Genomic DNA, 19038 nt, shown 5'->3' with positions numbered 1-19038 from the left:
ATAATAAAATACAATTCTCACGTTTCGGCCACAACTCAAGCAGCCGTCCTCAGGTGAAAGACAGCGTCTCATTCAGACGCTGTCTTTCCGACAGACCTGTTCTTCACCTGAGGACGGCTGCTTGCGTCGTGAGAATTGTATTGTATTGTTTTATTTTTATTATTTCCCTTCTACGTGACTTTACCGAAAGAACCAAGATGAATCCCTGCAGTCACGAAAGCTTTAAATCGAAATCCCTCCGCAATAGTTTAGACGCCAATTTACCACGGGTTATGTTCACCTTACACAGGATTCTATGCTCGGAGTCAGTCAGTTTTTTTGGCCAGTGCATTGCACCAACCACAAACCACTTTCCACACGGCCAGTGCACAGCTGCTGCTGATGCCGCTACTGCTGCGTTTGCCGATTATGGTTCTGCTCCTCGTTCCGCTTCTGTTGACGCTTCTCGTGCAGTGCGTCACCGGCGCTCCCAACGTATTGCGGTGGTTCATGCGAACTTCTTTCGCACCGCACGTAGCCAACCACCGATAATCGGAGCTGCGATGAGCACGGTTGGCTTCTCATGCTCCCTCTGCTTCTCCATCCCAATGCTCCTTCCTAAGCCTCTTGCAGCAGCAGCAGTTGCTGCTGCTGCTGCTGGGACGCTGCACGTGAAGTTAACTCGGGGTGTAATTGCCCGGCTGGCGGGCTCACGAACCACCACCACCCCCATCTCCCCCAAGCCCCCCCACCCACCCCCCCCCCCCCGACTTCCCTCCACTGCGTCAAAGCCGATTGAAAAATGAAGGCGGCGCGGCGCGTCAAGCGTGATTTATTGCCCGAGCGCGCCGCGTTCACGTGCGGGAGCGGAGGTGGTGAGAGATGGGGGGGGGGTAGGCGAGGGGGAGTAAGGGCGGGGTGGGGGTGCTCCCCCCCCCCTTCCTGACTCCCTCCCACTCCCCCCCCATCTCGCTGGATTGATGTTGGTTTTGGGCAGAATTCGCACCGCAATTAGTTACGCGGCTCCGTCAAATTGTATCTATCAATCTGCGGTAATGGGAGGCGTTTTTCCGCACCGGGCTGTTGCTGCGGGTAAGGAGAGGGTCTGGTGTTGGTGCGGGACAAAATTTTTTTTTTGGGGGGGGGGGGGAGGTGAGTTTTGTTTTTTTTGCCGGAGCCACACGAGCCGCGACGAGAGCAAGGCCCGCGATCGGAGGGGGCCGCGTCGTCCCGTTTCCGACAGCGTCGTCGTCATCGTAGTCACGCCGGTAGGAAATCGTTCATCGCGTTTAATTCAGTTCCTTAAAAACGTTTCGTTTCCCTGACGAGATATGAAATTGCAAAACTGCGGCAATTATTGTATTTTGTACACAATCTTAATAAAAGTTTTTAGCTATTTCAAACAAAATACCGTCACCCGTTAAATTAGCGCTTTTTAAAAACGTTCTCCGGCGTAACTGACCACACATTGATGATGCTACGTCATCTGACAGCAACGTGCGTTGAGGGTGAACTGTAGATTCTGAAGAACCATTGGAAATTCCCATAACAGGTTCATGCCGAGTGAACTGCAGTTTACCGACTTTCAAGCTATCTTCTTGAACGACTCGGAGGCCTGCACATCCGTTGGACGCGACCCATCCGTCCACGCCAGCCAGCAAAACTTTTTCTTCTAATATAGGTAAAATTGATATTACGACAAATCATGAGATCGTCAAATGTAACATTGTATTAAAATCGTATAATGAAAAATTGCAGTTATCCCTAGGTGGCACAACGGACTTGCAATCCAGTTGTCGCCGGCTCGATTCCATCTCCCAGTGCGGCAGTTTAAACAACGAACACGTGTCTTTTTATTTTAAAATCCCCCTCCATCGATGTCTACCAAGCAGTATAAATGGCCGTTGTCGCGTGTGGTGGAGTAAAGTGTGAGCACTCCCACCCTCCCCTAAGGCGTCCGGCCAGCGTGCAAGAGTAGGCCAAGATACCCTATATAATCTGGAGGGGGTGCTCTCTATTCCCGTTCACGGTTAACATCGATGGCGCATGATATCTGAAATGGTCCTGCATGTCCTGCACTGACCAGCGTGGTGAAGTATGCTCAAAACCCTCATGACCAATGTGGCGACATGGCATGGGGTGGCTTTCATACTGTAATGAACTGACAAAGGGCTGTGAGTTTATGTTTGAAAGAACTCAATCTCCGAACCTGTTACATCTCGTCAAAGAGCATTACCCATCGCACAAACTCCGGGCATCCTCACAGCGGCTTGTGGCTTGCCATCGAACAAAAGACGGTCACTGCATCGCATGATTTCAGATGTGTTTCTGCGGCCATCTGAAATGCTATTCCGATATTAAGAAACCACTGGAGTTGTGCACTTTTAAATCTAGATTTAAAACTCATTCCCATACAACTGCTTTTTGTGTTTAGTTTGTGGTCCTTCTCTCGCACCTCCGATTAGCACGGTTGGCTACGTACGATGCAAAAGAATTTCAATGTACATACGTTCGAGTGCACTTGGATAGTGCTAAAAGTCCATCCTACCACGGCAAAACTCAGCGACGATGCTCTCTAATAAACAATTAGTGAAATAAACGTAACAGATTGGTTGACCAACACCTCCGTTACTTTCGATCTACGGCGTCCGATTGTCAAATTGTCGGGCGGGTGGCGGTGGTGGTGATGGTGGGGTTCAGTTCACGATTACGTTCTCTTTTTGCACCGCGGCTGTACCGAAAAATCTACAGCTAGGGAAAAAATAAAAGCGATGCGGAGTGTTTCGTAGCAATCTCAGTTGGTGGGTCAGTCCTTGCAGCAGTACACATTTTCATTTCTCAAGGTCAAGGGTCACCCAGCCAATTCCGTTGCCCTCTGACCTTTCAATGAAGACCACGTTTATCAATATTTGCTCATTTCTGTCGAAGCCGACACCCACACACGTGCAGTCCAATTAATTTATACATTCACGTGTTCCTTGTGGTGCAGTGAGGAGTAGTGCTGTAATGATGGTCAGCGATCTGCACTACAGACGTCGATGTCCAAGTTCGATTCCTGGCCATGGCTAACATCAATCGTGAAAACAGCACTGGTCGTGAGCTTCTCCGCACCTCCGATTAGCACGCTTGGCTATGTACGGTGCGAAAGAAGTTCAACAATCATACATTCTCCTGGTGCAAGGCGTAAATGTCAGCACTGTGGAGAGACTAGGGTAATTCATATTTTATTTTACTGTTCGTGTGTTTTTTGCATGTGTTCACGTTCTATGCGGAAACAGTTCGGTACCTCTGCACGATTTCAACTAAAGTGTCAAATTGTGTTGCTATCACCGACTCGCTACTATTGAAGACAATTGGCCACGGTGATTCGCGTATTGTCCAAAACTTGGGAAACACAAATCGGTGGTAAATCGACGTCGCAGATACGAAGACGAGTCTTGCCTCAACAGATACCCCCCGTCGGCTTCCGCACTGCCAGCAGTTCATCGCTTCAAGACAATCTCGTGTTGGATACTGTTGGATATTGAGGGACTGCGTTTGTTAGCTTGCTGTGGTCTGGAATTGTTCCTTGCTGTTGTTTTGCTGCCTTGCCAAAGCTTGGGAGTTGGTGCACTTATGCAATTTGTACTTATATACTTTATCTATTTTATGTATTTATTTATTGGTGATTTGCTTACCTTTCCCATACGTTGAACTCCTATCGTGTTTTTGCACCGTTTGTTGTTGTCACGTTCTGACCTGCCCCTACTGGACATCTGTGAAAAAAGAGCTTCATAGCTCATCGGATTTCTCCAGGAATAAAGATTCTGATTCTACAAAGACGCTGCACGAATCTGCAAGATGTTAAATCCCTCGCCTGGTATACAGGAGGCTGTGGGTTCGATTCCGACCTTGACGCCTACATTCGGAGCTTGCATATTTCTCCCTGTGGTTGCGTGGATTCTTCTCCAGGTCCTCCGCTTTTTTCCTCCGCATTCAGAATCAACACGAGTTCAGAGTATTTGGCTGCTGTAAATGTCCACACGATAAGCCACTTGGTTGCGCTATCATTTGTGACAGCGAGGTCACTTCTGAAAAAGAGCTATACGAGTCAGTGGGCCTTACCTGGTAAAATAAAAAAAATTTAGTGTTCTTTTTTTTTAGTCGATTCCTCAAGGAGTTTTTTATTCCGTCTCAGACGCTCAGCTTGCCCGTAGCGGCAGCCGTCTGTTCGTCAGGACCTCTGGCGGCGCGGTCTGCCTCCATCGCAGGGCGAACTCCTCGTCCGCCCGCGTCCGCCCTCGATGTCTCCACGGCGAGAGGCGTCCTGGGATCCGGAGGGCCGTGTCGACCGCGGGGGCCCGGGGGCCCTCGCGATCGGCCGGGCGGGAGGCCCGGCGTGGAACAGAGGGACCCGGCGCGGGGGGGGAGGCCGCGCCGCGTCCGCCACGAGCGCCGCCGTTCATCCCTGCGCTCGAGCCTCCGCATGAGCAGCAGCTGCTGGCGCATCAGCGCCACCTGCTCGCGCATCAGCAGCACCAGCTCCTGCTGCAGGGACGGGGACGCGCGGCCACTGCGCGCTCGCACGCCTGCGCACGCACGAGTACGCACAAGCGCAGAAACAAAGATTCCCCCGTATAGCCTTAACAGACTGTTGGGGCAAGTGCTGTTCGCGAGCACCTATGGAGGCCGGTATGGAACACGAGGGGGTGGGTGGCCAACACCGCGCCTTTGTCTCCCCAGTGGCGATGTTTAAACACAGCACTAGGTTACTCATTTGAGGCCGAGTCGACCTAGGGGAGGCCCAGGGCCGGTTCAGATAATCGTCACCGGTGTTGGCCGTGAGCCGGAATCGAACTCAGGTCGACGGATTCATAGATCAGTGCACTAACCGCTGCGCCACCGCACCCCGCACAGAAGGAAACACACAACGCGCGCGCGCTCGTTCACAAGTCCGTACGTTTGCCGTTACCCCCATGCAGTCCGTCCTCCCACGGGGGTGGTGGGGGGGTCGCGGCAGGGTCACGACCCCTGACCCGCGTGCCTTCTCTCCGCAGCAGCCGCCCGCTTCTGTGGTGTCGTCGCTGCTGCTGTGACGACGACGACGTGGTGGTGGAATAGAAGTCATCCCAGGCGGATGCATGGGCTCCACCCCTGGCTTCGACCTCCTCCTCTGCCAGCTCCACCTTGACGGACACTGCGAACTCTGCCTGCTGAGTCGCGGCCTCCTCCTTCAGCTGCCGTCAAGAGGTGCGCCGCAGAGGGGGAGTGGGTCGTTAGCCCTTCGATACACGTGTGTGACAGCATGCCACGTAGTAGTAGATCATCATTACCACTAGCCCTGGCATTAGCCCACATGCACAGCGGTGGTGGGAATAAGGAGAGGGGGGGAGGGGGCGATGGGGTGGATAGCCCCGAGACCCAGAAAGTATTTTCTTATCAGAGAATAGACATTGCACGTGGTTTTATTAACGTTGGGATCCGATTTAAAAGGCTTGTAATTTCAGGATCGCCTCCCCCTGCCCACCCGTCCACCCTCGCCCCCACCCCTCCCCTTGGGATGTTTCCAGATCCGCCACCGACGCGTAGCAGCTCCCAACAGCCCTGCGACAAAGTGTGACGGCCGACTGGCCTAATGGGGAACAAACAAAGACGTTAAATCACAGCGGTGGTCGCGCTCTTGGCTCAAGAGGCTCGTAATGGCCACGTACGTGCAAGAAGCCAAGTGGGCACCGCTGACATCACAACTCCGGGTCGATACGATGATTTGGCGGCCCGTGATTAAACTAACACTAAACTATTTCTTTTTATTTTACCAGGTAGGGCCCACTGAGCTATAATAGCAGCTTTTCAGAAGCGACCTGGCCACAAATGATAGCTCGACGAAGTGGCTTATCATCATGCGGAAATCTACGGCAGTTAAATACTCTTGCTTCTAAATGTGGAGGGGCAAACCAGACGACCCAGAGTAAAATCCACATGACCACGGGGAGAGAGAGACCCACAAACTCCAAACATACAGGCGTCAGGGTCGGGATTTAACCCACGACCTCCCGTATACCGGGCGAGACGGTTAACATCTCACCACCGCAGCACCCTCATTTAACCGTTTTTTTCCAGCGTAGCGGGTTGATGGGTCTCCAATTGGCTGCAAATACAAAACCGTTCCGGATTGATACAGCGCGGCTAAAACGCAACCGCGTCTCAAGACTACGTCCCCGGTGGCTCGGAGGTCAGAGCTGTGAGCTGGCACCAGCAGAGGAGCCGAACTGGGATCGGCGCAACCACCCACGGTTGAAGCGGGGGCCCCCCTCCAGTGCCACGGGTTTAAAGGTCGCAGGCCAGTCGTTGATGACCGTGCAAAAACAGCCGATTGTGAAACATTCCGTTCCTTTTTTCTTCTTGGTTCTTTCGGGAAAGTCACGTAGAATGGAAATAATAAAAATAAAACATAATAAAATAATTCTCACGACGTTTCGGCCACAATGCAAAGCAGCCGTCCTCAGGTGGAGAACAGGTCTGTCGAGGAGACAGAGTCCTGTTCTCCACCTGAGGACGGCTGCTTGCATTGTGGCCGAAACGTCGTGAGAATTATTTTATTGTTTAATTTTTATTATTTTATTATTTCCCTTCTACGTGACTTTACCGAAAGAACCAAGAAGATGAATCCCTGCAGTCACGAAAGCTTTAAATCGAAAAATTCCGTTCCTTCTTCACTCATCTTGGCCGAAGTCCAATGTTGACAATTGTTGAGGTATGAACAGGGTGCCTGAGTGAAGTGTGCCCCCTACTGTGGAAAGAATGCAAACGCAGCTTGAAGGATTTCTTGGGGAGTTCCGTGACAATGTTCACTTACACTGTGGGAATCCGATGAGCTTATGAAGCTCTTTTTCACAGACGTCCAGTAGGGATGGGTTCAGAACGTTGCAACAAACAAAAACACGATATGAGCGCAAAGTATAGGAAAGGTAAACAAATCATTATGAGACCTCCTTTGCCAGTAGCAAAATATAGTAATAGGTTTTAACCCTTTTATCCGGCACCAAAACTGACACCTTTATACAAGGGATCATGTTTGCAATAACCACAACACAAGCAGTCAAAATGCAAACAAACAGAGACAACTCTGATAATGATATGCACTGTCCTTGAAATTGATTGGTCCAAACATGATCCCTTGTATAAAGGTGTCAGTTTTGGTGCCAGATAAAATGGTTAAAACCTATTACTATATTTTGCTACTGGCAAAGGAGGTCTCAATGTAAATGCTTACCCCGAGCTCTCAATACTCTGATAGTGAGCTGTTTTTGAGTTGTACGCCTTTTGGCGTCATCTGGTCCAACACCATGTGAGACTAGGCTCTAAGAAAAGCTGTCTCGGGTGTGGACCAATCAATTTCAAGGACAGTGCATATCATTAACAGAGTTCTCATTTTGTTTGCATTTTGACTTCTTGTGTTGTGGTTATTGCAAACATGATCCCTTGTATAAAGGTGTCAGTTTTGGTGCCAGATAAAAGGGTAAAAACCTATTACAGTAAACAAATCACTTTAAAACATAAACACAAATTAAACATTTTTTTTCACCAAGTAAAGTCCAAATGTGTGTATGTTGAACTTCTTTCGCGCCGTACGTAGCCAACCATGCTAATCAGAGGTGCGAGGGAAGGACAACAAACTATGGGTCTCTGTGTGAGCCTCTGCCCCCACGGGATTTTGTCTAACACATGGGCCAATAGATTCCTTTCCATGTGACACGATGCTGATAGCACGATAAGAAAAGTTTCGGGGTAGAAGAGGTGGAAAATTTGGGAAAAGGGGGAAAATTTTGAAAAAGGAAAAAAAAATCACTAAATTCAGCTAAATTATACCTTGGAGAATTAAGAAAAATAATCATCTTAGATTACCTCTTGCGTCAGCAGTTCTCCTGCTGTGTTTGCCTCACCGGATGACGGTTGCTTGTGTTGCGATCGAAACGTCGTGATCTATTAATTTTCTATCTACGTGACTTTACCGAAAGAACCGAAGAGTATGCGATGAACGTTTGTCTGTGGCAGCACCCTCCTGAGTGCAGAAAATAGAAAAAGTAATTCGAAGGACTCTGCGATATAGGTCTGGCCGCAGGCCAGTCTCTTAACGCGCGCAGTATGACGCGCTGCCCCGCGATAATTCCAACGTTATGCCAAGAGCACAGCTATTGATATTAGAATTGCGTACGAGACGAGCAAAAATAAAGCATGTGTGGCGAGTTGATGGATGGGCGTAAGCCAGCCCACCCAATGATTTTACGCAAAAAAAACTTGTGGAACGATTCAAGTTGTTGGGTCAAGCCAATATGGACGTCAAAATCTCGTCAAAATCCAAACTCTCCCAGACGTGTCTTCCGGCTGCGCCGCGTGTTGTTTTGGCACGATGTCCGACGTTTTGCTCCATGTGCCGGGAGTCTACTGAAGACGCTCGCCGGTACAACGTGAACACACTTCGGAGAGCGATGCAGCACAACCGTGACAACCTACTCGCGTCACGGAAGCACATTTCAATTATCTTCACTTACCCCGGGTGCGTACTCCTCACAGACAGGCGCTCCCGAATGTTCCTCTTGTTGCTGCTGGTGCTGCTGTTGTCTGGCCTCTATGCCCACTTCCACGTCCTCCTCCATCACCAGCAGCTCCACCTTCACCGCTGGACAAACCTCCTCCTCCTTCAGTAGCTGTGGCTGCTGGGGGCACGGCACGCGTCAAGAAATCACTCGGGGCCCGGCAGAGAGGAGATCTTCATCTCGGCAGAGCGTGACCCACAACCCACGACCGCATGGCGCTTCGAGTCTAAACTAAATTAAAACTAGTTTTTATTTTACCAGGTAAGGCCCACTGAGCTATATAGCTCTTTGTCAGAAGCAACTTGGCCACAAATGATAGCTCAACGAAGTGGCTTATCACGTGGAAATGTATAGCATCCTAATACTCTAAACGCATGTTGATTCTAAATGTGGAGGGAAAAACCAGAGGACCCGGAAACATATGCACACGACCACGGGGAGATAGAAATGCACCTCCGATTACGTACAGTGCGGAAGAAGTTCAACAGACATGCAAACTCCAAATATACAAACATCAGGGTTGGGATCGAACTCACGGCCCCCTGTATACCAGGCGAGGTAGTTAACATCTCACCGCCGTGGCGAGATCCAAACTGGGCAACCCCAACAGATGGGAGCGTTTTTGTTTTGTTCATCAGTCATTGAGCAGAGTTCCCTGGGCAAAGGAGCAGCAGCAGCAGCAGCAGTAAGAGAGACAGCTGGAGGTTTCCTGACAGTATTGTCCAGTAAGAAAACCTCCCCATGCGAAGAAGAAGCACGGACATTGACAAAGAAAATGGAACAAATGCCTAGAGGAGCTATTGGCTACGTATGGTGTGAAAGATGTTCAACATACATACAACATACATACAACATACCTACCTACATACGAGCCAGTGCATAAAGAGACGTGGAGAGATGCACGCTTGGAATTAGACCGAGCGTCCGGCTATCTCGTGTACAAGAGAAAATAACCGCTGCTGGTCGCTGGCTGTTGTGACCGTGGCTCCAGGTGGTGTCTGTGTGGATGTGCCGTCACCTGCGGGCGTTTGTCTTCGTGCAGGTGCCGTTGCAGCGCCACCGCTCCCGCTTCTTCACTTCCGCCTCCTGCCAATGGCGAAGCTGCCAAAATGACAACTGATGAGCCGCAAGCTAGGGGGTGCGGACGCAGTTACAGGCGGACGAGCATACGTCTTGCGAGGTCAAACATGCCGCTTCGCAAACCCTCCATAGGGCCCGCGTGGCGTGGGCTGTGCCTCCCCACTATACAGGCCCCTCGGCACGCTTAGCTTAAGAGATTTGACAACGGATTTGATTGTAGGCCGTTAATCCGTTACCGCGATTTTACCTGGGTTCCAAAAATGTTCACTTTACGATGCGAAGTTAATTTTGCCGACGTGACGATTATCGCGATATCAGTTCTGTATTACTTTGTAACTGTTTATCACAATTTCTTTGTGGCTGACAGGATGAGTACAATTTTTATTTCATGAAAACAATAATTTTTTACTTACATTTTTCTAGCTTAATTTATGGCAATTGCATGAAAAAAAATACAATTTGCAACTATCAGTTTTCACGCGGGGCAGCGAAAAACCACAAGCAGCCAGAGCTGACGTCAAAAAATTTCCGAAGCTCCGTGGTCCTACATTGGAATACTCGAAAGAGACAGACATGGGAAGGGTGGTGGTGGGAGGCATTGCCTGCTTCTCTATATTGTGACTGCTCTTTTACCCAGCGGCTTTCAAAGGCCGCCTCTCCCGGCCTCACCGGTTGCGGACGAGCCGTGTGACGGCTCGGTGGGCGGAGGCCCCTCCAGCGGTGGCAGAGGCAGAGCAGGAGAAGAGGGCCCTGTGACCGTGCCGGGCTCCAGCAGTCGCTGCATGCCCTTCATAAACCGGAATGTCATCTTGACTCCTGCAACGTCGGGCGGTAAACGTCATGCGGTGGCGGCAGCGGCATGCATGCCAACCCTGCCGACAGCGGGTGGGGCAAAGCGTGGGTACGGTCACACCTGCCCTCCCCCCCACTAACCCACGTTATAGCAAGCGCCACGTGCATTCTCACCGCGCACGTGTCAACCTTATCGATTAAAGTACGTAGATGCCATTTTTTTTTCTATTAAGCCATCAACAACTTTGCAAACAGCTGGAATTTAAACAGAATCCCACCTCCGGTCTTCACAGAGCGCACCGGTGGGGGGGGGGAGGGAGCCAACACCACCACGCTACCGCCAATCACCAGCACGCCACCGCCACTGCCACTCACCAGCACGCCACCACCACCGCCACTCACCGGCACAGCACTGCCACAGCACCGCCACTGCCACTCACCGGCATGCCACCGCCACTCACCAGCACGCCACCGCCACTGCCACTCACCGGCACGCCACTGCCACACCACTCACCAGCATACCACTGCCACTCACCAGCACGCCACTGCCACACCACTCACCAGCATACCACTGCCACTGACCAGCACGCCACACCACCGCCACTCACCGGCACAGCACGGCCACTCACCAGCACGCCACCACCGTCACTCACGAGCACGCCACCGCCACGCCGCTGACACTCACCGGCCGCCGCGGCAGCCTTCTGCTTGTGGTAGAGGCTCTTGAGCGTCTTCCAGCGGTAGCGGATCTGCTGGATGGGGCGGAAGAAGCCGCGGCGCGCCATCTGTACGCGCGCCGCCTCGAAGATGTGCGCGTTGCGCTGGCGCTTGGCGTCCAGCTGGGACACGACGCCCATGCCCTCGATGATGGAGAGCAGCGCCAGCGTCTCCATGTCCGACCAGTACACGTAGCGCCCGCACGGCTGCTGCTGCTGCTGCGACGATGCCATCGTGATCCGGTTACAGTTTCTGTCCCAGGCGTTTGATTCGGCTTTCATTTGTTGGACTTTTCCCGTTTCGTATTTTTTCCTTCCAGTTTCAATGCTTCATTCTCACCAGCTTCTACGTGTTGTTGTTGTTGTTCAGAAAAACGGAACCAACCGGGAAGAGAGGAAGACCTCACAGGGAACAGCTTGACGACGACATAAGAGATTAGTGCCAGGAGGTTGTCCCACTACCTGAGTATATTGGCACGAGAGGAAAGTGGCAACAAATGACAAAATATGCAGTGGACACCTATGGACTATCTGCCCATGGATGGTGACGATGATGGTGGTGGTGACCAGCTTCCATTCGATTTGTGTCGAATCACTTGGAGTTTTTATTTATTTCATTTACAGTTCATTCAGTTTTAGTTTTGTTGTTCTGGTTTAGGGTGACCGATGGCTTGACGGCGTTTGTTTCCGTGCGGTGGATGTCAATGCAGTCTCGCGGTGATTTTAAAGACTTTTTTTTTACCATTAGCAAAGCTTCAAACTTGTGTCAGACACAGCCAAGATTGGCACCTGCAAGACCTGCCTTTGTCAGTTCTACTGCTGCCTCAATTTCCCCGTGGTTCTTGCGGCTTTTGTTGGCCCGTGTGAAAATCGGCTTTGCTCATGCTTTGGGCAGTTTGTGGAGGAACTGACATTTGACATCAAAGACCTCATTTCCGTTGCTTAGGTAAAGACTTGGTATTTTTTTTAAAGGCACAAATGCTACGTGATAAATGATTACAAGTAAAATTGGAAATTATGGTTAATCGTCCACGTGAAAATAGACTATCAATAGAGTTTTCCTCGCAAGTGAGAAATATCCGTTGTACTTGGTTAAATAAAGTATATCGCTTACAAGATAATTAATCTCGATGTGCCCTCTCCTGGTTAAATTACTTCAAACACAAGGAGACCTCAATGGGCTACCATCTTGTTAAAGGCCACTGAATTTAAATGTTAGGGTGTTTAGTGGACCAAATTACCCTTTTTCCTAATTCAGTGTAGTAAATATTTCAGGGCTTTCTTCTGATAAACGTATTATCTATACTAAATTCAGCGTTTAGGAGCACTCAGCCTCGCTAGAAAATTGCTCATAAAAGCCGTCTCGACCTCCTGTTAGGTCAAAAAATCAATCTAAATTCCTTGCACACCTACAGGGCCCACACATTGTCAGCCCTTGGCTCATAATGGCAACAACAAAAACCAGCCTGAGTAGATTAAACTGGCATTGAGCTGTGGACTTCTAAAATGTATAATAACCGCCGCACAGCAATATATCTGGCTAGAAAGTGTGAGGTTTTACAGCCGAGACATCGCTGCCAGGTGGGCAACAGAGGGCAGTGTCCACGACATCCATCGCTGTGCTCTACTTCTATGTTGCCACATCTTTAGCTTTAGCAAAATCCGGCCTGTATCCGTGTGGTCAATACTAAACAACAATAATTATATTATTATTCACGTTTATAAGGCTGATTTCATTCGTAGACCCCAACACGCCACTGTCCATGAAACAAAACAGAAGCAGCTGGGTAAACGGGCCATAACTTAGGCGGGGTTAAAGGCCAGATTGAAGAGGCGAGTTTGAAAGACGGCACTTAAATATAGCCCACGACTCCAATCGCCTTATTAGCGAAGCGTTCGGAAGCCGAGGATGGGGATGTCGCGCTAGCAAAAAAAGACCCGGCTTAACTCCCGGTGAAATATGGTCAAATCACCCCACACGTGGGCTTAAGGAGGAGGCCCTTAATCCATCAGCGGACTTACCACACGGGTGACCGCCCGTGGATTGAAATTTCTCCGGTCGCCGAAATCGAGTTGCACTGACACGGCTAGCCGGACGAGACGCACACACGTGGTCGCATTACAACAGCAGCAGCAGCCCCATTTGCGTCGACTTCTATGGAGTCAGATGTATCGACAAACCAGCCTCAGCTATAGTAATAGGTTTTTACCCTTTCAAATGGTACATACAAGGCATCATGTTTGCAATAACCGCAACACAAGTAGTCAAAATGCAAACAAAAAGAAACAACTCTGATGATGATATGCACTGTCCTTGAAGTTGATTGGTCCACACCCGAGACAGCTTTTCTTAGAGCCTAGTCTCCATTGGTGTTGGACCAGATGACGCCAAAAGGCGTACGTCCCCAGCTACCCACCAACAACAATGACCGCTCAGTGGCCGTGACGTCACCGCAGCGGCTGTGCCAGGCCAGGTGCACTTTGAGGCCACGTGAAGTTGTCGAAGGACCGCTGGCAGGAGGTCACTGGACAGCCCCAGCAGCTGCCACGTGCTGTTACTGCGCCAACTTTATGCGATTTTAGCCGCCCGGCGCTCCGCTCGTTGTTGTGAGCGTCGCCTCCTCTTGGCCTCGCCCAACTGCACGGCAGCGTCCTTCACGAACCTCCTCCTCCTCCTCCGCAGAGGAAGATCTTGAAACCGCTAGTACCAATCATGGACAACTAGCACATCAGTACCGGCACATACACAAAACGTTACACATTTTGAATTAACACGACAACGTGCACAAGCACACGTTTTGCAGACGGTAGTTATACCACCACCACAGGCTTAACAATCGCAAGGGACAGGACCGTGCCGCACGTTGTGTTTGTACATCAACACAACGGAATTCGCCGCCAAGATTGTAACCTGTACCGATGTACTTGTGCTGTATGAATCTTGTTACAAATGTGAGGAAAGACACCGATCGCGCAAAACGTCGCGATTTGTGGGGGGGAGGGGAGGGGAGGGGGCGGCGGCGGGAGGGGGGTTTCCCCCCTCACAAAAATAACGTTCCCGCGACGTTCGCACGACGTTCGCGCAACAAATGGCTCCACTTTGACGACGGCGGCGACGAAGAGGTGGTGGTGGTGGGTAACGTCACGCGCGTCGATGAATTGCAAGCTCCCCTCGCGCTCTGGGGGGGGGGGGGTGTAATCCAAAAACTAAAATCCCGGAGCGGATTTCGGTGGAGCACGGAGCGGATTGCTACTACGTACGCGAGGTCTGTTGTGAGAGTCCGGATCCGTAAAGGGGGGTGGGCTCCACACCGGGGTTTGCTTGAAACAGCAGCTGGATCTGTCGACGTTGTGGGCGGTGCCATTCGCAAGCGCGGGGAGGGGGCGGGCGAATAGAAGGGGGGAGGGTGAGGAGGGGGAACCCGGAAGCGATGCACTTTTTTGTAATCACATGCAGTGGAAATCGATGGTAAATGTATTTACAATCGATTAATGGTAAATGATGAACACCGCTTGTGTCGCGATCGAAACTTCGTTGTTTTTTTGCTTTTATTATTTATTTTATTTATAATTAAATGTTATTTTTTTTAAATTATATCTACGTGACTTTACCGAAAGAACAAATAATATATTAATATGTATTTACACAACGTGGACAATTAGAAATGTACCATTATTACTAATCATTCATCACTATAGTTTTGTATTAAAATATCAGACAGCGTCTGGGCCATTCACACTTGCAATGAAATTCTGGTAAATGTTTTTACACAACGTGGACAATTAGAAATTCAACATTACAAATTATTCACTATAGTTTTGTATTCAAATATCAGCGCTTGGAGCCATAACACTCATCCATCGATACGTAAGGATGTGCACATGTACGGTCCATGTACATGATGTACCTGACATCAAATTTTCCACACTTTCCTCAGTTTCTCCACAAACTGCCCAAAGTAATTAGGGGCCGTCCATAAATGACGTCAAGCGATTTTGGACGATTTTTGACCCCCCCCCCTTCGTCACACGGCGTCACAAAAAGTCAGACCCCCCCTGAAATATGACGTCACAAAGCTCTGCCCCCCCAAAATAAAACATGCTTCAAATCACTTTAAACTATTGTCATTGTAGTGCGTATTTAATGTGGCGCTGCACTCTGTTATAGGAGAAAATATTTATTAAAAAGTCTATTTAATTAAGTAGAACGTGTTGTCTATATTTATTTAAAGTTGCGCATTTTGATGTGACGTCACATTTCTCAAACCCCCCTCCCCTCGTCACACATCGTCACAAATGTCTGACCCCACCCCCCCCCCCCCGAGGTGCGTGACGTCATTTATGGACGGTCCCGTAGCAGGGGCAATTTTCACACGCCCCAACAAAGCCCGCAAGACCCACGGGGCAATTGAGGCAACCCTTGCAGGTGTAGAGGTGATACGCGCTGGGATGAGGGATCGTATGCCAGCGAGTAATGATTGGCTGTGTATGTGGTGACGCGCGCTGACGGTGGAGGATCAGGGGTCAGCGCGGGGTCGTGGGTTACGGGGTAATGATTGGCTGTGGGCCGGTGACGCGCTGAGAGGGAGTGACTGGGTGGCAGCGCGGTGTGATTGGCGGAGTAGCGTTAACACGCGCTGGGGAAAACGGATCGTAGAGAGAGTGCGTCGTGATTGGTTCACTAAGGAGCGATGCTCACGTCGACGTACGCATCAGCTCCGTCTCTCGTGAGCAGGGGCTATAAAAGGGGATGCACACAGGCGTGAGGGCAGTGTGTAACCAGCGAAGAATGAAGACGGGGATGAAGACCTAGGGCCCTGCGGTACCTAGTCCCGCTGTCCTAACGGGACCGGGACTCTGTGTAACCCAGAGGCGAGTGTAGTGTGTGTAGCCATAGGCATAAGGTCTACACGAGCCGAATGCATTGTGTGTAGCCAGGGACATAGGGTCTACACGAGTCGAGTGTATTGTGTAGCCAGAGGCATAGGGTCTACACGAGTGAAGGGTATCGTGTGTAGCCAGAGGCCTAGAGTTTACACGAGATTAGTGGAGTGTGAAGTCGGAAGAAAGGAGACCACACGTATTTTGACACGTAAAAATTTAATAAAAAGTGTGTTCCCGTCAAGAAGTTCCTGCCGTCAATTCCCATACTTCACAGGTACCAAACCCTTGGTTTGCGTCTGACTCAAGTTTAAAATCACGGTCAGACTACATTGCTACATTGACCATTTAAGTTTTTCGGTAAAGTCGCGTAGGTAAAAAATCAAAATTAATCAAAATAAAATAAAAATCACGACGTTTCGGAGGCAACACAAGCTTCCTGGCCCATCCCCCTCCCATAAACCAGTATATATACGGGGTAGTATCCCTTGGAATCTCTCATTTACTTGATTGCAGCAAGCGTGCTGTGACGGTTCCACCTGAAGACGGAAGCTTGTGTTGCCTCCGAAACGTCATGATTTTTATTTTACTTTTATTAATTTAGATTTTTTTACCTATGTGACTTTACCGAAAAAACCTAAGAATATGAATACTTGCAGTCACGAAAGCTTCAAATCTAGAATTGGCCATTTAAATCAGCCCTATTGGTTTTCCGGTTTTCCAGACGCACCACACAACAGCACAAGAAGACGTCGCGACTAATAACCTCGGGTACGGCGCCGCATTACTGTATCACTCCGCTCAGCCACTCAGCTCAAGAAAGTAGTTCGTCGTCGACCGCTCAGAAACCGCGTCACAACGGTGCGCGTTCCACGTTGTTGTGCAAAGTAGTCCCTCGTGGAAGAACCGCGTGAAGAGAGGACTTATCGTATGGTCCGCCTGATAGCACGTCTTTCTGGACTCTTAGTTCAGTCCTTTGTGGAGTCTTAGCGCTGTGATTGTTTGCTTGCTGTGCGAGGTGTACAGCTGTAGAATTGTAATGTATTACAGTATCTTCTTGTTTCTTTCGGTAAAGTAACGTAGAAGGGAAATAATAAAATAATAAAAATTAAACATAATAAATTATCTTACAATAATAAAAATAAAACATAAAAAAATACTATATTATTTTATTATGTTTTATTTGTATTATTTTATTATTTCCCTTCTACGTGACTTTACCGAAAGAACCAAAAAGATGAATCCCTGCAGTCACGAAAGCTTTAAATCGAAAAGTATTACAGTATATTCATTTTCATGGGTAATGGTGAACGTAAATAAGATAAAGTTGTACAGCATCGCTGAAAAAACTAACAATTGTCGAAAGAGTAACTTTACCGAGCTTTACCGAAATAACTAGAGTATGGATTCCTGCAGTCACGAAAGCTTCAAATCAAGATTGAGTAATAGGGTTTTAAAAACGCAAATTAAATGGGAGTATCCACGTGGACGGATAGGATGGCAACATTCATTGTTCTTCGACAAGTTGGACGGAACTCCAGGACTGGAAAGGAATAAAAAGGCTTTTACACCATTGGAATCTGGTCCAACACCATGTGAGACTGGGCTCTAAGAAAAGCTGTCTCGGGTGTGGACCAATCAATTTCAAGGACAGTGCATACATCATCAGAGTTGTGTTTTTTGTTTGCATTTCGACCGCAGGTATTGTGGTCAATGCAAACATGACTTCTCACAACTAAACCCGTAAAAACAAAGTTTTTCACTCTAAATCCTTTATATGCGTGGCGGCTAGAGTTTTCTCGTCCTCTGGCTTGAGATGGCTGCAATCTATGGGTCAGATGATTGTCTGCCAGTATTAAGCAATTGGTAATTAAATATTTAATTAGTTTTCCCTAAACAGTGTAAAATTTTGGAAAAAAAATTTCACGAAAATTAATTGTCACACACAACGAGTCTGTGTGGAAAATGTCAGGTCGTTTGGATCACGGGAAGTGGGTTAAAAAACGAGCGAAATATTTGCACGGTCCTAAGCAAGCAAGCGAACTTAATATAAAGGATTTAGAAATATATTCGCCTGTGGAGGACGCGGGGATCGATCCCGTGACCTTTGGCATGGGAAGCGAGGGCGCTACCAACTGCGCTACTCCGCCACGGCCTGTGGAGGGGTTACGCTCTGGGCTCTTGCACTGTGATGTTCAGCCAAAGCCATGAATGCGTTCTATCTGAATATATGTAAAATAAAAAAATTTTGCCTAAAAAGTGTCCTAAGCAAGCAAGCAAGCACGCGAACTTAATATAAAGGATTTAAAAAAGGTGTCAGTTTTGTTGCCAGATAAAAGGGTAAAAGAACAATTATAATAAAAAGGCCGTCTGCTCTATATTAGGTGTATGGTGCTTTTTCTGGAAGACTTTGCAGTTTTTTCCTGGATTTTTCTGTTTTCTGTTTGTTGCGGTTGCACCCGATTCAAGAGCCGAATGGCTCACAGGGCTATACCTAATAAATGAAACTGAAAAACGTGTGTGCGTCTCTCCCAGTGGCTGCGTGGATTTTTCTCCGGGTCCTCCGGTTTTTCCCCTCCACATTCAGAAATGTGCGTTTAAGAATATTTTGCTTGCGATAAATGTCCACATAAGCTACTTCTATTTAAAGCGTTCGTGACTGCAGGGATTCATATTCTTGGTTCTTTCGGTAAAATCACGTAGAAGAGAAATAATAAAACAATTACATTCTCACGTTTCGATTGCAACACAAGCAATGATCATCAGGTGTGAAAACCACAGCAAGAACATTTTCTTGCTGTGGTTTTCACAAGAAAATGTTCTTGCTGTGGTTTTCACACCTGATGATGATTGTGTTGCAATCGAAACGTGAGAATTTATTTTTATTATTTTATTATTTCCCTTCTACATGACTTTACCGCAATAACCAAGAATATAAGCTACTTCGTTGAGCTATTTGTGGCAATGTCGCTTCTGAAGAATAGCTATATAGCTCAGTGGGACTTTCCTGATAA

General features: G+C 48.7%; 1 protein-coding gene across 3 annotated transcripts; it reads right to left on the bottom strand.

Annotated features, from left to right (window-relative positions):
* Nucleotides 1-1269: 1269 nt before the first annotated feature.
* On the bottom strand, nucleotides 1270-14166 carry LOC133355945 (uncharacterized). Of its 3 annotated transcripts, none has more exons than XM_061573390.1 (7): nucleotides 11113-14166; nucleotides 10305-10451; nucleotides 9574-9656; nucleotides 8511-8675; nucleotides 6815-6844; nucleotides 4919-5195; nucleotides 1270-4547 (listed from the first exon to the last, which is right to left on the bottom strand). In XM_061573390.1, exons 1-7 carry the CDS (start codon nucleotides 11423-11425, stop codon nucleotides 4153-4155), a joined length of 1410 nt encoding a protein of 469 aa, XP_061429374.1. In that variant the 5' UTR covers nucleotides 11426-14166; the 3' UTR covers nucleotides 1270-4152. The 3 variants fall into 3 exon arrangements, with proteins under 3 accessions (XP_061429374.1, XP_061429375.1, XP_061429376.1); XM_061573391.1 differs by having other exon boundaries at nucleotides 8511-8672; XM_061573392.1 differs by lacking the exon at nucleotides 6815-6844 and having other exon boundaries at nucleotides 11113-14165.
* Between the last annotated feature and the right edge of the window lie 4872 nt (nucleotides 14167-19038).

This window comes from Lethenteron reissneri, chromosome 52, assembly GCF_015708825.2.
Source record: "Lethenteron reissneri isolate LAM-NWPU_2019-01 chromosome 52, ASM1570882v1, whole genome shotgun sequence".
Classification (NCBI taxonomy): Eukaryota; Metazoa; Chordata; class Hyperoartia; order Petromyzontiformes; family Petromyzontidae; genus Lethenteron; species Lethenteron reissneri.
Note: the sequence above shows the minus strand (reverse complement) of the source record. Positions and strands in the feature narration are given on the sequence as shown.